Source organism: Eulemur rufifrons, chromosome 7, assembly GCF_041146395.1.
Source record: "Eulemur rufifrons isolate Redbay chromosome 7, OSU_ERuf_1, whole genome shotgun sequence".
Lineage (NCBI taxonomy): Eukaryota > Metazoa > Chordata > Mammalia > Primates > Lemuridae > Eulemur > Eulemur rufifrons.
This window is the reverse complement of record NC_090989.1, coordinates 12,008,212-12,023,957: the sequence shown is the minus strand read 5'-3', so window position 1 is coordinate 12,023,957 and position 15,746 is coordinate 12,008,212. Positions and strand designations below refer to the sequence as shown.

The following is a 15,746-nucleotide window of genomic DNA, read 5'->3' as shown; positions in this document are numbered from 1 at the left end:
TGAGCAAGTTATTATACTGTGGGCAACTCTGTATTATGTTGAAACATGCAATTGCCATTTCTGTAGGTAAAAAATATTCTCACATAGTGACAATATAAGGCCCACGTATGTCCCATGTAAACTATAGCAAGGATTTTATTTAGAAATGATTAATGGTTTTCCAATGACAAAAAACCTATACCATATAGTACATGATTATGAATTTTGACAGGTGCTTACCATACAAATAGTAGTAAGGCATACTTTTCTGTATAGTCTGGCTTTTCTTGTTAAAGATGCTAGAAATTGTGGCAAATCTGGGAAATATTAACAGTTTGATCTAGTAATCTTTACCAGCCTCTTTTCTGGTTACAGAGGCTACAGCTAACGTTTATATCAGGATCAGGATCTGTAGAGATCTGTTAGTATATAGAAAAGGATGGCTCCTTGCTAAAGAGAAAACTGGTCTTGAAAGGCAAAACAGTAGGTAACAAATAGTGTTAGCTTTTTGCTTTAAATAAGTTCATTATAACCAGTGAAGGATAAGATTTTAAATTAGAGAAATGGAAATCCTGTAAATAGGAAATCTAGTAAGTGCCTGAGAGAAAATCATTTTGAGAAGAAAATCAAACAAAAATTCACAAACTGAAAAATTACTCACTAAAGATAGAAAATTGCCACTAAGGCAAACAGGGAACTTGTGAAAGACAAAACTGAAGCGTTTTCATTTTAATGAAACACAAGGATTCTCATGGAAATCAAAGTATCAGAGCCAGAAACAGGGCTCAGCCTTACTGAGATTAGAGCAGTAGGATGTTCACTCTTCAGGCTGGCTCAGAATCCCAAAACAGGTAAGCCTTCAGGGTCAAAATGTTTTGCAAACTACTTTAAAATGGTTTCTGCAAGATTTGTTGAAACTTTTTTCATTTACTATGTATTTTGAATCATTAAACATGGGAAATAATGTACATTTTCCTAAAGATACTTTTAAACAAGAGCCTAAGAATTAGAGTGCTAGGCATTCTCATTGTATGAGATGATTCTATCCTTTAAGCCTCTGCTAGAGTTAGGACTGACAGGGCTGAGGAAAAGCCAATACAAATTACTGGGATCCAGGAGTCCAGAAACAGCCGAGGGGCCGGTCTACATTGCACATCGATACCAATCCCATGTAACAATATTTAGCCTGTCTGCCTTTGCTGAGTGGTCTGAAGCGGCTCTCAGCAGCTATGAACCTAGCATCCAGTTTCAGTTCTAGAGGGCAGTGTCAAAAGGTTTTGGACAATGACCGCCTTATTGAAGTATAAGACCTCCCAAACATTCAGACATATTTTATTGTTCTCACTACATGTCATTCTAGTGTTTGCCCTCATTTTCACTTACCCGAAACAGACCAAATATTCTTTGTCATATCTAGCAAATGGCAAGACTCCCTTTACTATGGATATTACCGTGTTAGAGACGAGGAGAGTTCTCACCCTGAAGAACCACTACAACATAGCAACATACATTTTCATAGTGTACATTGCAGCTCTATAACCTTTGACCATTTTAATAAGGGTTTCATGATTTCAAGAGAAGTCAGCATTTAAACCAAAATTATGCAGTTGTCAAAACTCACTTAACTGTATACACAAAGGTAAACTTAACTGTTTATAAATCATACCTCAATATATCTGACTTAAAAAAACAAAATTAGGGAATTGTACATTTTAATATATTCTAAGGAAGGTTCTCGCTGTGAGACTTGTGCAAACTTGGTCAATTCTGGGTACTAACAGGTTACCACAGCAGGCAACTATCACTCAAATCAACTGAAGACCTCTGGGAGGGGATATGGATCTGTTTTCCTACCTGAGACATTAGAAAGTTGGGTTTGGTGGCCATGAAATTGGGCCTCTCAGATCTCTTACAATCAATCAATAATGAGACCCTGGTTATACCAGGCCGTGCTCCCCCAAAGCTGCTTCCCACCAATGGCTGAGGGGCAGCAACACAAAGGCTGGCCCACCCCTGGAGACTCTGGGTTGAGAGCTGCCTCTCAGCCTTGCTGAAACTTTTTTAGAATTGAATCAATGTCAAAAACCTTCATTCCTTCCCTCTCCTTCACAGAGGTCAGACCCACCTACATCACAGTCTGACAGCTCTTCCAGCCCCCTCTCCATTTTCCCCTATAGGTATTTTCCCCAATAAATTACTTGTATATCTAATGCCATCTCAGCATCTGTTCCCCAAGGGACCTGGATTCACATGCTATGGCATTTGTCCTCCAAGTCCTTTCCTTCTTTGGCTGAGGTCTGCCCCAGGGACAGTATCTCAATGATACTCTAGCCTGTGGAACAGGCCAAGAGAAAAGCCCTCAGGCAGAGGAGCAGGTGCTTGCAACAGTGGCAGGAACAGAGATATGGTAAGGCACTGACATCTGTAGGCTGTAACAGTACTAATCACTCCTTACGAGTATTTTATACTGTTACAATAAAATAACTTTCCTTTAAAAAACCTTCCTCACCTATTTTGGAGTTAATTCCGATAATTACTCCAAGAGAAAAGAATAAAAAGCAAAACTTCAGTTTTATCAAAATGTAACCCTCTGAATTTACCTTTTGACAATTCCCTTCATAAGAAAGGGAAAGCTATTTCAGGAATAATACTTTCTTGGTGACATGAAAACCACTTGTTTTATGCACAGTTCTATGTTAAATTCACCTTACATCAAATTTCTAGTGCAGTGTTCAAACCCATTCCCGAAACCCTAATAGCCTGCTCAATTTCATAAGATAAAAAGTCCAAGTTTATTGTAAAAGTTCTTAAAAGAAGATATAGGAAGAGTTATCAGTCTAATGAGTTTGGAAACACATAAGCCAAAAGGATCTGCATATGATGTATATGCATGTTTACATATTTTATTCCACTGATGGTAAGAATACATATTCTGACTTTATTTCTACTTAGTAGGCTACTAAGCTGTAACAAAAAATTCATCCAGAATGAATATGTAAGGATGAGATAAAATTGACGGAGCAGAGTGCATGACACTATTCTAAATATTATTTGTCTTGACCAAGAAAGCGTACACCATGGACCTGCTAATAATCTCACTTTGTGAGAGTCATTTGAAATACTGTAAAATTAGTCACCAGGAAAATACAACAAAGGATATATTTAAAAATTAATTTAATGCTTGGCTAAAGCTTAATTACATATATAATTATCAAACAATAGTCCTTAATTTCCAAAAAGTTCCTCTTTTGAAAATCACAGAATCAGAAAGCATAAACTTTAAAACAAGTTCTCTGAATATTTACAATGTGGTATAAACATTATAGAAGACCATGGATATTAAATTGCCTGGGTGTGAATCAGCAACGCGTATTCTTTATTGCATATATAACTCACATATGTGGGATTTTAAATATAATGACAGACTACTAAAATTCAAATGCATGTATCTGTAAGCTGGGCAGGGAATAAAATCTTGAATGAGACAGGACAGTCAGCCCAAAACCATGCAATTAGGTTGTGGGTTTATTATTTTCAAAACTTAAACTGCTATGTTCCATTTGAAACTATGTCGCATATATCATTTAGCATTCACATTAAACCCATTTAACTCTAATGCTGATTCAAGGAAGAATGTTCAACATTCACTCAATGACTAAGTCCACAACTCAGCTCTCAATTTTAAGGCAGCACAGCTACAGTGACAGCAACGCTAACCAAAAGGTGATGAACATTTAGTCACTTGCCAGCCCTTTTGTTGCAACAGTGTAGTAATTTCCCTAAGACAATTTGCTACTGGATAATTTTCTGCTGTTAAAAGGCTTCCTCTGTAGAAAAACACCACAAATTTCCAGTGTGAAAGTAAGTCCATGGTGATATAAATATATATATATATATGCATAATTACATAATTTACACTGCACACATCGTTTACAGAGGACAATTAACTAGTTGAGAGGGTTAATTTGAATGACCATACAAAATACTTCTGTAAACAAAGTATGACAGGCAGTAAAGAAAACATTCATTGACTCCTAGAAATAATCTGAATTCCTTTCATTCTGAAGAAATTTCATTTAAGGACACAGTATTGAATATAATGTTTTTTGTATTAAAACAAGAATCAGTATTTTACAGTTTAAGAAACTTTACATATATACAAAATTTATACATTGGGAATGGTACTAGAGCAAATAGGCTTTTCGGTCTCAGATCTATTTTCCTTCAATCAAAGACTTAAATTCTTTCACATTGTGGTCACTTGCAACAGACATAGCATGATCCAAAGCTCGAACACTTGCAAGGAGTTTAACTATCTGTTTTATGTTTTCCCTAAAAGAGAAAAAAATGTAACAGCATCTCATTAATCAGTACATTTAAGGGAAAATTTGTTATTGATGTTATGATCATTTTAGAGACTTTGCAATCAAATTTTCTGAGAATACATTTTTTAAAAAAGGAAACAAACAGAGATGCAAGCTACAGCATGTAAAAAAAAGTTAATATGTATCCATGTGAAACAAAACATATGTTTAAACAACTAGCCCTGAGACAGGGGACTCATTTTTAAAAACAAAACAAAACAAAACATAACAAAACAAAATTCATTCAGATCAATCATTTTCATTAATATCTAGAAAGAAAAGAAAGTAATTTGCAAACTACTTCAGAGCCCTGTCTCCCAATCCTTCCCAAACCAGCTCTTATGGAGTACACCTAGAACACAAATTATATTTGTGTGTCTTCATCACCAATCCATCAAAATCCAGCTTAAATTCTACTCCTTCAAAATTCACAAAATATAGCATAATATGGTATTCCTTATCATCCGAGCCAGACGTCATTCTGCCTTCTTATGAAATGAACTCAAATTTCAGCACAGATCAGAATTACCGAGGGGGCTGGGGAAACACAGATCACCCACAGCCCCACCCCAGAATTCTAATGTGGCAGGCCTGGAGTAGGGTCTGATAATCTGCACTTCTAACAAGCTGCCAGGCCATGCTGCTGCTGCTCTTCAGGGACCATACTTGTAAGATAAGAATGACTGTTTTAACCACCGCTCATGAGAAACAACACACAATGTGACATTATTAATTGTCTCCTCTCTAAAAAAATTATGGTAAGAAACTTTTAGGGAAGGATTATAATTTGCAAAATTTTGCAACCCACATGAAATCTACTTTATGTGCATACCAGAGTGAGTAATTAAATAGCTGCTAAAGTTCTTTTCTGTAGAAAAGTAAATTGTTTGTTGATATTTAACTCCCCCAACAAAAATACTGTTAAATATATGTAAATCAAAGTTTTAAAATGTGATAAAATTTATCAAGTATAAAACAACACACTGAGAAAAAATATTAGTGCCAAGAAATAACAACCAAAATGATATACACTAAGAACAAAATAAAAACATAAACCAAAATCACCTGTCGAAGAATTTTACCATTAAAATCTTTACCATCTACTTTGCTTTTAATTTTTTTGTGGAAGATAGCAAATTTTCTTACAAGAAAATAAGGTTCTTTTCAAGAAGGGGTAATGAGGGAACAGAAAAATGTTTTGTTATAGAGGTATGACCAATGATGTGATCTAAACAAAAACTGAAACTTTTGATTTTAGGAAGATACATGAAATCAAAGCTTTAAAAAGGAAATTTTTTCCAAACTGTACTAGTTATGATTTACTTTTTACACTAGAGATTTATCCCAAAATTACATGAACATCCACAATATTAATGTCCACAGAAAGATAATGGTTCATTCATTCCTTGTAACCCTCGATAAATAGCATATTGAAAAAAGATAAATGAAAGATTATGTGCATTTTGGTAGGATTATAATACTGAGTGAACATACAATTTAAACTAAAATATAAACATGTCTCTAACTTAAAACATCTTAATACAAAAATCTGATGACAACTAAAGAAACTCTAGATTACCATTTCATCAAGTAATTACAAAAAATTACCTTGCATTTCTTTTTTCCACATCAGAGCACCCAATACTATTTCTATAAATTGTATCTGCTAAATGTACAAGGTATCGACAAAAGTTTTCTAACTGAGAAATAGTTCTCTCCCCTTTCAAATTCATGAACCACTGTTTGGGGAAACAACTGATTACCTATGGAGAAAAAAGATGCAAAATAAAATAGTTAAAACAGAATAAATGAAAGCATCTACCCTGACTTCAACATAATACATTGTATCAGTGTAGGAAAATTACACTTGTACTGCGTGAATATATATACATATAAAAATAAATGAAAAAAATTAAATTATACAAAGAAAAGTAAGTATCTAAAAGCTAAGCCTAGATAATGGGCATGACGTATTTAACTAGAAGACTTGCTATTCAGCTGTAAGTTACTCTGAAGGGATATTGTTTAAACCTGACTTCCTACATTAACTATACCTGAATTTTTACTCCAACTGATGGGTCAGGTACTCGAAGCAAAAGACAAATAATTTGTCTGGTATTTAAATAAATTAATAACATAAAATGAATAACCAACTGCTTCATTCTCCAGCCTTCCAGGATGCCCTAAATGAACTGAGTTCTCCTTTATCAGCAGCTTTTGATATAAAAATATGTGCAGTTATAAATATGAAATTGTGACACCCCCGCAATAATTCCACAAATAGGCATCCACGCTAGCAGTCGTGGGAGCCGAGCTGGCCCAGACTGAGGTTAAGATAGATAACAAGGTTTTTATTATTCCAGAATTAAAACTTTTACTAATAACTACAAAAAATTAAAACTTTACTAATACCTAAAAAAAATTAAAACTTTTACTAATATCTACAAAAATAATGATACAGATAGATGGATAGATATTACAGTACACATTTTTATGTGAAAAATGCTATGGGGGTTTGGAACTACCTAAAGTAAACTGATTGTCAACCTTACGTAAGTCCAATCATCAAAGGGGGTTACATAAAATTCCCGAATTTTCTTCAAATAAAGAAAACTTAATTCATCTTATCTTATGTACTTTAAAAACTACATTGTATGTCATTTAACTTACATTTTGGGCTTTTTTGATGCTGTCATCTCCATATTCTGAATTCTGAAAAGCCATGAGAATGTATCTATTTAATAAGCCATCTATTGATAATTCCTGAAGAGTTTTATTTGAGAAAATGCCATACCACTGAAGAAAATTCCCTAATAGCTAGAAAGAAGGGGGGAAAAAAATCACTGAGAGGCAATGTTAAGCAATTAAATTTAGGTATAAAGTAAATTAGTTACACAGTAAAATACCATATGAAATACAGTAGATAATGTCTTGCCAAAATACTAGTAAGTACTTTCAAAGGTCTGAATATTTTCTAGAATTACTGAAGATTTGAATTTTAAATTTTACATTAGTTAAAATTTAAATAGACACATGGCTAGTAGCCATAATACTAGTCAGCACAGATACAGAACATTTCCATCATTGTAAACAGTACTACAGGGCAATGCTAATTCAGATAAAGTATCTCCTCCATTCAAAATTATGCCTAAGCTAGTCCTATGACCCTCCCCCCAAAAGATGGGAGATTCTCTTTCTGACTACCACACTGCATGACTACCAGATCTCACGAACCTGGACCACGCTCTATCACTTGGACATCTTAAGCTACTCAAGCTCAATACATATAAAATGAAAGCCATTATCATAAAATGGAAGGCCCAATCCATCCTACCACAAGAATTTCCCAGTTATTTCCTAACACTATCTATCCAACTGCTCAGGCCAAAAGCCTGGATATATTTCTGGACCTCTCCCTCAAGTTGTTTGATTCTACCGCCATCAAATCTGTCCGTTTCTCTCAGTTCTGGTTGCTACCCCCTAATCTAAGCTGCCATCATCTCTTTCTAAACCCTGCAGTCACTTCAGTGATTATGGGCAAGAGTTCTGGAGTAGCCTTTCTCAAACAGAGTTCGGCAAGAGAAATAAATAAACCTACAGAAAATGATCTGAGTGACTCTTTACTAAATTTTCCCAAGGGTAATACATAGCTAGTACCATTCTAGATGCAAAGGAAAGAGAATTTATTATACACAATGGAAGCTTTAGGGTATTAGGTATGATTCCCAGTTGCAAAGAGCTGCTCAAGAGTCAGACTGGCCTGAGTTAGATTCCCATATCTACCACAAACAACAGAATGACCCCGGGCAGGTTGTTCTGTGCCTCACTGTCCCAGAAGTAGAGTTAAAAAATAGTGTGTATCTCACAGAGCTGTTCTGAGGACATAACAAGACAACCTATATAAAAGGTGTGGCACAGTGCTTGGCACCTAGTAAATATACAATAAATACTAGTTCCCATTTTCATTACTACTACTTCAATCCATTATCTCCACATGCAGACAGAGTAATCTTAAAGATGGTGATCTGTTTATGTCACTTCCCTGCTAAACCCTTCCATGACCCACACATATATGGTAAACTGATTTTTAACAAAAGCACAAAGCAATTCAATGGAGAAAGAATAGCCTTTTCACAAACAGTGCTGGAACAAATGAACCTAAATTGAAGCCTCATACCCCATAATAAAAATTAACTAGAAATAAATCACAGACCTAAATGTAAAACTTAAAACTAAGAAACTTCTAGAAGAAAGAATAGGAGAAAAACTTTGTGGCCTTATGTTAAGCAAAGATTTGTTAGATATGGCATAATCCATAATAGGAAAAAATGATAAATGGACTTCATCAAAATTAAGAACTTCTGTACATGGAAGACTGTTAAAATGAAAAAACAAGCCGCAGACTGAAAAATCTATATAAATTATTTGCCTGATAAAGGATTTCTTTCCAGAATATAGAACTCAAAACTCAGGAAGAAAAAAACTGCCCAACTTAAAACATGAGCGCAAGATTTGAGAAGACACTTCACCAAAAAACATACACAGATAGCAAATAAGCACATGAAAATGTGCTCAATACATTAGGGAAATGCAAATGAAAACCACAATGAGATACCACTATACACCTAGTAGAATGACCAAAAAACAAAACAAAACAAAACAAAAAAAAACCACACTGACAACAGCAAGTGTGCTGACAGTGAGGAATTACTAGGACACTAATAGAATACTAGTAAGAATGTAAAACCATACAGTCACTTCAGAAAATGGCTTTGCCTAGTTGTTTCACCCAAGTGAAATGAAACCTTATTACTCAGAACACTGTAATAGTAACTTTATTCATAATTATACCAACTTGAATACAATCCAAATGTCCTTTAATATGGGAATGGATACAAAACTAAAAAGCCCAACTTTGGTACAACCACACAACATGGACAAATCTGAAATACGTTATGTCAAATGAAAGAAGCCAGACTCAAAAAGACTCCCTACTACATAATTCCATTCATAAGACATTTCTTGCAAAGAAAACCACAGAACATTAACAGATTGGGGCCGGGCGCGGTGGCTCACGCCTGTAATCCTAGCACTCTGGGAGGCCGAGGCGGGTGGATCGCTCAAGGTCAGGAGTTCGAGACCAGCCTGAGCGAGACCCCGTCTCTACTAAAAAATAGAAAGACATTATATGGACAACTAAAAAAAAAATCTATATAAAAAAATTAGCCGGGCATAGTGGCGCATGCCTGTAGTCCCAGCTACTTGGGAGGCTGAGGCAGTAGGATCGCTTAAGCCGAGGAGTCTGAGGTTGTTGTGAGCTAAGCTGACGCCACGGCACTCACTCTAGCCTGGGCAACAAAGTGAGACTCTGTCTCAACAAAAAAAAAAAAAAAAAAAAACAGATTGGGAGATGGCCAGGGGTTAGGGGTGGGCTTGACTAAAAAGAGGCATGGGGAATTTTGGGGAACAACAGTGTTACATATCTTGATTTTGGTGGTGATGACATGGTTGTATTCACTCATCAGAATTCACAGAACTATACACTAAAAAGAGTGAAATTTACTGTATATAAACTATACCTTAAAAAAACTGAATAAACAATCTTTCTGTGTCTTCCTACAACTTCTAAGATAAAGAACAAAGACTTCCATAGAACCTACTAGATCCTATAGCATCTGGACACCTAACCCCCTCCCTAACGCTAGCCACCCTATACTTTCTTCAGTTCCTCTAATGTAGCCTCTTCTCTTTCACTTCAGGGCCAACTCCTATTTATTCCTCTGGTCTAATAATCTAAACTGCACTTCCTCAGGTGAAAAATGATCTTCTGGGACTGGATAGTCAAGGTCTCTGTGCCCTTTGTCATATGCTTCCCCCCTAACTTGAATTTCCCGTTTCACAACTCATCATACCTGTGATTACTTATTCACTGTGGGCCAATTGTGCTGGACTGTAAACTCCATGAAGGCTCCCCCCTTCTATCTTATTCAGTGCTATATCCCCCAAACTTAGAAGAGTACCTGGGACACCAGTCCCCCACTTATCGGCGGTTTCAGTTACCCAGTACAGTACATCAAGATATTTTCAGAAAGACAGAGACACAAAGAGAACACATTCATATAACTTTTATCACAGTACATTGTTAATAATTATTCTGTTTTATTATTACTTATTGTTAATCTCTTACTGTACCTAATTTATAAATTAAACTTTATCATAGGTACCTATAAATAGGAAAAAACACAGTATATACAGGGTTCAGTACTATCTGCAGTATCAGGCATCCACTGGGGGGTCTTGGAGTTTATCCCCTGTGGATATGGAGGGACTGCTGTACTCTATTTACTGCATAACTTGTGGCTTAGTTAGGCATTTTCTTGAGAAGCTTGGACCTTACTTTGAAACCCAGGATTCATTGTCTCTTGTTGAAACATCAAACTTGAATAAACTTTTGGAAAAAAATTAGTTAGCAAAATGGAGATTTTTGTATATATAAATAAAGCTAAGCCTATGGAGTTAATAAAAAACTGAAATACTTTTCGAAATATAATATGAAGTCAAACAAAATCTGAAGTCTTTTAGATACCCTATGGACACATACCTTAACCGAAGACCAAAACTGTCGTTGAAAAAACAAGTAAGGCCCAGAATTTTTATTTTCTAAGACACTATTTAAAAAAAGAGAAAAACACAATGATCAAATATTTTATAAGTAGCTGCCATATGATTCCTACAAAAAAAGGTTTTTCTATAAGTAAAACAGGTAGGTTTTTCAAATAATTAGATTCTGAAAGATAAAAAGCAATGGAAATTTATTCTGAAACACTGAGGGAGGACAGAGTATTAACCGCATTATTCTGCTTATGGGAACAATGTTCCCACTGTGCTATCTCTTTGGAACACTGGCTTACACTACATAGGTAAAGTCTACATTTCAAGCAGTTTTCCAGAATTGCAGAAGCCTTCTCTGAAAGATAATGGAGAATATTGTTTTTAATATTCTTCAGAGTTACTTACTTTTTGGGATATAAAGGCATAAATACATCATCATCTAAAGTTCTTCTCATTCTCAATAGAAGTGCTTTTAGGTATACCTGAAGAGTTAAAAGTAGATCACGTATTTTAATAAGGACTGTGATAACAAAAATAAGCCATATTCAAAATCATATAATTGAGTACTAAATTTTGAGTGAATCATTTTCTAAAATTTTTTATTTTCCTCATTGAAGGTCCTTATGTCATTAATAATTACTAATCTATTAGTTCATTCCTCAACAATTACCAAGCAATAAAGCTATTTAGAAATTTTTCAATCTCTTAGGCTACTGTATAAAGATCAGATGCATAAGCTGGTTCTTCTCAAAATGAAGTCAGAGAAAATTCAACAATAATACAGAGCACCCACCTTCTCCATGTTTACATAGCTAATATAAAATGTCCCCTGAGGGAAAGCATCAGCTTTAAGTTTGGAAACAAGTTATAAGATAATACTTAGTCCTTTTATATGCTGTTTAAATGTTTTAGCATTTAAATTAATTGTTAACCATTCTAGTAGTTTTACATTTTTCTCCTTCCCAAAAAATACAGATCTGAAAGGGACATTTGATTAGTTGAATTGGGAGTGGGGGAGTGGTGGTGAGAAATAGTACAAATGAGAGGCTGACTGACAGTATCTTTCTTCCATGTAGATTTTTTTAAATGAAAACTAGTATCTCAAATTTTGTACACTTCAGGCTTATTAAAAGCCTGGATGACCAGACTGGGAGAATCAGATTTCTAGTTGGTTTAGAATAACCACTCGTTCTTCAACTTTTGCTGATTTTCAATAGAAAAAGGAAAAAAAAAAAAAAAGCCTCCCAAAGATAATAATTACATTACCTGTGTATTTTTATTTTCTGCATTCACTACCGAAGGATATCCATTTATTAATTTTAGTGTAATTCCAACCATTCTTGAAGTCTGTGTTGTAGAAAAAGGGTCCCACATATTTTCAGCTATCACTATTAAGAAAAAAATAGGATATGTTGAGATACAGATATACAGAAGTAAATTATAGCTTACTTAAATTTGTATCAAGCAGTCCTCTAATTATAATGCCAATTCTAATTTATTTTTCCTTTCTCTCTACAATGTAAGTGTCAGTCTTCTTTGTCCTATTAACTAGGGGAATTCTGAGGGATAGGGGAGGGATGTGGAGCAAGAATAAAGTCTTCCTATTTCTGCTACTCAGAGAAAATAAACCTTGAGGGGAAAAGGATTTCTGTATTGAGATGTCTCAGCAGCAAGAATTTCTAACTAAACTCGAAACTTATTTCTAATACAGGTTTCTGTATCAATGATTCCTAATCTTTGAGGAACTGACGAAACTGCTCCCCAGATAAATGCATATCCCCTCTCTAACTACGTATTCAGTTTTGCTCCAGGCAGTCTTTGAGTCTCTAAAACTCAACCATTGATCAATTACTCCCACAGGCCCACCTCAAGGGTCTTCAAGTCCCACAATAAGAACACCCTACCCTTTAGTCATCTCTGGGCCATACAGTAACCATCATTTATCAGGCAATTTCTATGAGAAAATATGCTCTGTATTAAAAACTCTCTTAAAAATAGGTTTGGAAAAGCCAATGTGTCTGAATGTTCAACTCAGAAAACAGGAGATTTACCTGTTAGTTTAGGAAGAATCACCTTTTCCACAATGGTAGGTAGTAGTGCAACATCTACATCATCTTTTTCTTGCTCTCTTTCTTCGCATCCGTAAAACAGCAAAGACTCAAACCACAGCATATTCTCAAAGTCACGACATTTTGCCTAAAAAATATTAAGATGGTTACCCAAACATTTAAAATAGTGGCCATTTCTGCTTTCAGCCATAATAAGAGTAATAGGGACTGGATTTAGCTGTTGGTTGTAAACAATTAAAAACTGGACAAAATATGAAATCCACTTTCCGACAAAGAACCACAAGCACCACATGAAAGAAAAGAATCAAATGAGGTGAGCTATTGGTTCAGGATAGCAGAGCAGTCTTGCTGAGTGAAGGAAACAGAACATGGAGTTTAGGGAGGCTGACAAGAGCTGGAAGCTAAGGGACAGGAGTGGGCTACACGGAAAAACAACTCCAAAATATACACAGCCTTGAGCCTTTGCTGTCTACCAAGACACCCATGCACAGGGTAAAACTTCACAAGGTCTGGCAAAGAGCACCCAGGATCTGTGTGCTGAATGCTTCCCAGAGCTCACATTTTTTTCAGTTGTGTTTTCAGGGCTTCAGGCTCAGCCTTCTTTTCTTACAGTTTATACATTCAATCCAGCCAATCTTAATCATGTCTACAGCTCTACCCATATGCTGATAACTTCCAAAACCATACTGTAAACATACCACTAGACCTACCTATACAGTCTAATCCTAGTCCTCTCCTTTATATACCAGGCCAACGGGGCCTACTGATTCCACCTCGTAAGTTTATCAACGTCTCACCCTTCCAACTTCCATTACCGCTGACTTAGTCCAGGTCTTCATTTTGTAACTGCTTCACTGCACTTTCCCATCAGGTTCTAAGTTCCTCTAGGATCAAAGGACCAAGTTCTTTGTACTCATGTTCATATTCCAGTGTCACTACATAAAATTTTAGCTGACTGAGAACGGAACTATGCATCAAATGAAAAGCAACAGATAGCTCTTTTGGTAAGGTATGAAATTTAAAAGGAAAGATCATAAGATTATACCCAGATACAATCTGCATTAATTAATTATAGCCTGTGCCTAATTTCCCCTGAAAAATGTTTTGCTTAAGCTTTATCTATAACTCTGAGATTAATACTATCCAGACATCAGGTTATATTGCTTTCTAACAGTGACAGAAGCCACCCACCTCCAAAGGCGTCCAAGTGAGGAGCTGCAGTCTTATGAGGGGGTTGAACAACTTTGGCAAACAAAGGCCGATGTAAGCATCCTTATAAGATATGTAGTATTTTGAACGCCATGCTTCAAACTGTGCTTTAATACAGTCGATTGAACAGAAACTTTCAAGGACATCTTCAAAAACTTTGCCGGATTCTTTTGAAATGCGATCTAAAAACAATGTAAAACCCCACAGAGAACCATAACTTAGAATGAAGTAGGAAAAAACAGTTCAATACTTTCAGTGTTTTCTTTGTAGCCTTACTATTGATCAGATAGGCTCATTAACAAAGGGCTATTAATCACAATTTAGAAGAAAAGACAAACAAAGGTAATTTAGGTTTCATTTTGTCTATTATGCAATCTAAGGTGCAGCCAGTCCTCGTTTTGAACAGTTTCAATGTGCACAATTTTCTGTTACCAGGGTTTAGCTAAATAATATCTGTGCCCTAAAAACATGGTTCAAATTTCAGTTACCTGGTATATTAATTGTGAATAAACGCTAGTAATAACTGACACAGACAAGCATCAGCTGAATGGATGCTAGAATCTTTAAGGGAAAATTTATTTGGGAATAAGATATTAATATGATGCCTCAGATGACTTGGGAAAAGGAAATCTTTTATAATGGAGAGATTAAGTCCTAACAAACTTCATCAGAAGATCAATCGTAACATCGATAATAGTGGGACAATCTAACATTTTTTTATGTGCTATTACATAAGAAACAGCATCCTGTATTAAGTATTCTTGCTAAAAAAAAAAAAATTTAACCTGAATCTAATCAAACCTTCAGACCTAGCTTTCAATTTACAAGAAATACTATGAATGGAAGAACAAGTTGAACAATACCATGAGGAAACATACAAACAAATCCAGAATGTAGGATGTTCTACAAGACAAGTGGTCTGGTCTCTTCAAAAAGTTAATGTCCTAAACAAGCAATAAGGTCGTGTGAATGTGCAGAGTAGTCATGGATACCCATTTATTCCAGATGAAAAAATGTAACAATCAAATGCAGAGCATGAACCTTGGGTGGTTCCTGGTTTGGAAAATACAAATGAAAACCACAAAATAACCCCCCAAAAAAACAGTTCTAAAAGAGGTTTTCTGTGAATGCCATTGAAGAAAATTAAGCATTGTTCAATCTGAGGGATAGGAATATGGGTGACTGCTGTGCTATTCCTGAAATTTTTCTGTATGTTTAGGAATTTTTACCATAAAAAAAGTGGGAGAAAAAGAAGATTCTCCAACTAAGTTTCAAATGGCTTGGAGGCAATATAATTACAAATAATTATGGTGGGAAATGAAGACTTTTATTTGGAGATCCTTCTGGAAATGCCTCACACATAATACTAACTATTCCTCTAGGTTCAAATGATTCATGACTCTATAAATCAGGAGTTTTTCTCAGGTCTACTGCCAAGCTTTACCTTTTCAGCCCAAATAGGCTGAAGTTAGAGCTGCCCTCAGAATCTGACACATATTTTGGTCACTTAAAA

The 15,746-nt window shown here is 35.4% G+C and overlaps 1 protein-coding gene across 2 annotated transcripts in view; it reads right to left on the bottom strand.

Annotated features, from left to right (window-relative positions):
* Window positions 1–3,136: 3,136 nt before the first annotated feature.
* Window positions 3,137–15,746, bottom strand: part of PAXBP1 (PAX3 and PAX7 binding protein 1) — a 32,225-nt gene continuing 19,615 nt past the window's right edge. The window contains exons 11-18 of one of the 2 annotated variants that reach the window (XM_069472334.1): window positions 14,216–14,415; window positions 13,007–13,151; window positions 12,222–12,343; window positions 11,361–11,437; window positions 10,945–11,011; window positions 7,014–7,160; window positions 5,952–6,106; window positions 3,137–4,311 (exon numbers count right to left, since the gene is read on the bottom strand). In XM_069472334.1, coding sequence (XP_069328435.1) covers window positions 4,194–4,311; window positions 5,952–6,106; window positions 7,014–7,160; window positions 10,945–11,011; window positions 11,361–11,437; window positions 12,222–12,343; window positions 13,007–13,151; window positions 14,216–14,415 — 1,031 coding nt within the window. In that variant the 3' untranslated portion in view covers window positions 3,137–4,193. Of the gene's footprint in view, window positions 4,312–5,951; window positions 6,107–7,013; window positions 7,161–10,944; window positions 11,012–11,360; window positions 11,438–12,221; window positions 12,344–13,006; window positions 13,152–14,215; window positions 14,416–15,746 lie in introns of those variants that run through there. The other variant, XM_069472335.1, reaches the window with a different exon arrangement.